This window comes from Amblyomma mixtum, chromosome 1, assembly GCF_055824585.1.
Source record: "Amblyomma mixtum isolate Tamu chromosome 1, ASM5582458v1, whole genome shotgun sequence".
Classification (NCBI taxonomy): Eukaryota; Metazoa; Arthropoda; class Arachnida; order Ixodida; family Ixodidae; genus Amblyomma; species Amblyomma mixtum.
Window position 1 is genome coordinate 177,708,595 of NC_143012.1, and position 1,381 is coordinate 177,709,975.

At 37.9% G+C, this 1,381-nt stretch overlaps 1 protein-coding gene across 1 annotated transcript; it reads right to left on the minus strand.

The window, feature by feature from the left end:
* Positions 1-264: 264 nt before the first annotated feature.
* Positions 265-813, minus strand: LOC149370029 (uncharacterized). Its single transcript, XM_089576825.1, has one exon. It carries the CDS (start codon positions 811-813, stop codon positions 265-267), a length of 549 nt encoding a protein of 182 aa, XP_089432951.1.
* Between the last annotated feature and the right edge of the window lie 568 nt (positions 814-1,381).

Below are 1,381 nucleotides of genomic sequence, written 5' to 3' on the forward strand. Positions count from 1 at the left end.
ATTAATGAATGTTTATTTCGCTTTTTGCCTTACAGAAAGCGTGGGTGACGAAAAAAAAAGCGGTTCGCAAAAACCGCTAGACGGGCTTCGCCATCCGAAAAAGTCGACGATGACAGCAGCGGCAGTTCTTGCGGCATACAAATAACAATTCACATCTCAAACAAAACAGATTGTGCTATAATGCAGGTAGGGGGGTAGATATATTAAAAATGACTAGGGAATAAAAAATAACCGTCGACATATGCATTTCAGTACTAATACAACCTAATAAATAAAAGTTTCACGAAGTGCACGAAAAGATATTGTGTTTATATTGTTATAAAAAGAGTTCAAACATCTTGGTAGTATATATTTCAGCATAGTAAAACCATAGTTCGTTCTACATCTGGGTACCGAAAACATTTCAGCGTTTCTAGTTGTATACGGCGTGTTGTGTGGCACCAGCTGCACAATACGGGACAAAAAGGGGTCATCTCTTGCAGTCTGCTTTTTGTAAGAACAAGCAAACCTGTACTCAAACAACCTAGGAACTGGAATTATTTTGTATTTTATTCGAATGGGACGAGTTGGGGCATCATAGCAGGAATTTGTAATGACTCGTAGCATTTTCGTCTGTTGAAGAAAAAGCTTTTGCAAATTGGACACTGTAGTATTTCCCCATACCAAATTGCAGTACCCTAAGTATGAAAAAAAGAATGCATAGTAAAGGTCAAGTTTTGTCTTTGTAGATAACATATATTTGTGGCGAGATACGATACCTATGAATTTAGAAAGCTTGATGCAGACCTTGTTTATGTGAGCATCCCATGTCATTGAAGGGGTAAAGTCTACGCCAAGTGATGGGAATGATTGAACATATTCAATTTGTGTGTCACTGAAAAAGATAGGTGGTGCATTCTCTACCAACTTGCCCTTAGCATGAAATATTATCGCCTTTGTTTTTTCCTTATCTACTGTCAAGGAGTTTGAGGATGACCATTCCTTCAGAGTAGTCAATACTAAGTTCGCTGAATCGGTTAATTGATTAATATCAGTGGAGGAACAGAACAAAGTGGTGTCATCAGCATAAATAGTAAATTTTTTCTCGTTGTTTATGTTAGTGATGTCATTTATATATAAGTTAAAAAGTATAGGACCGAAGAGACTACCCTGTGGCACTCCATTCGAAATTTGTAGGACATCGGAGCGGCAGTTATTGATGACAACATATTGTGAACGCGAGGACATATATGACTTGAAAAGGTTGAGGGCATGGCCACGTATACCGTAATGTTCAAGTTTTACAAAGAGGGTGTTATGATTGAGGGTATCAAACGCCTTGCTGAAATCTACGAAGATTCCACGAGTGAGCTTCTGGGATTCAATATTACCTAATGTATAT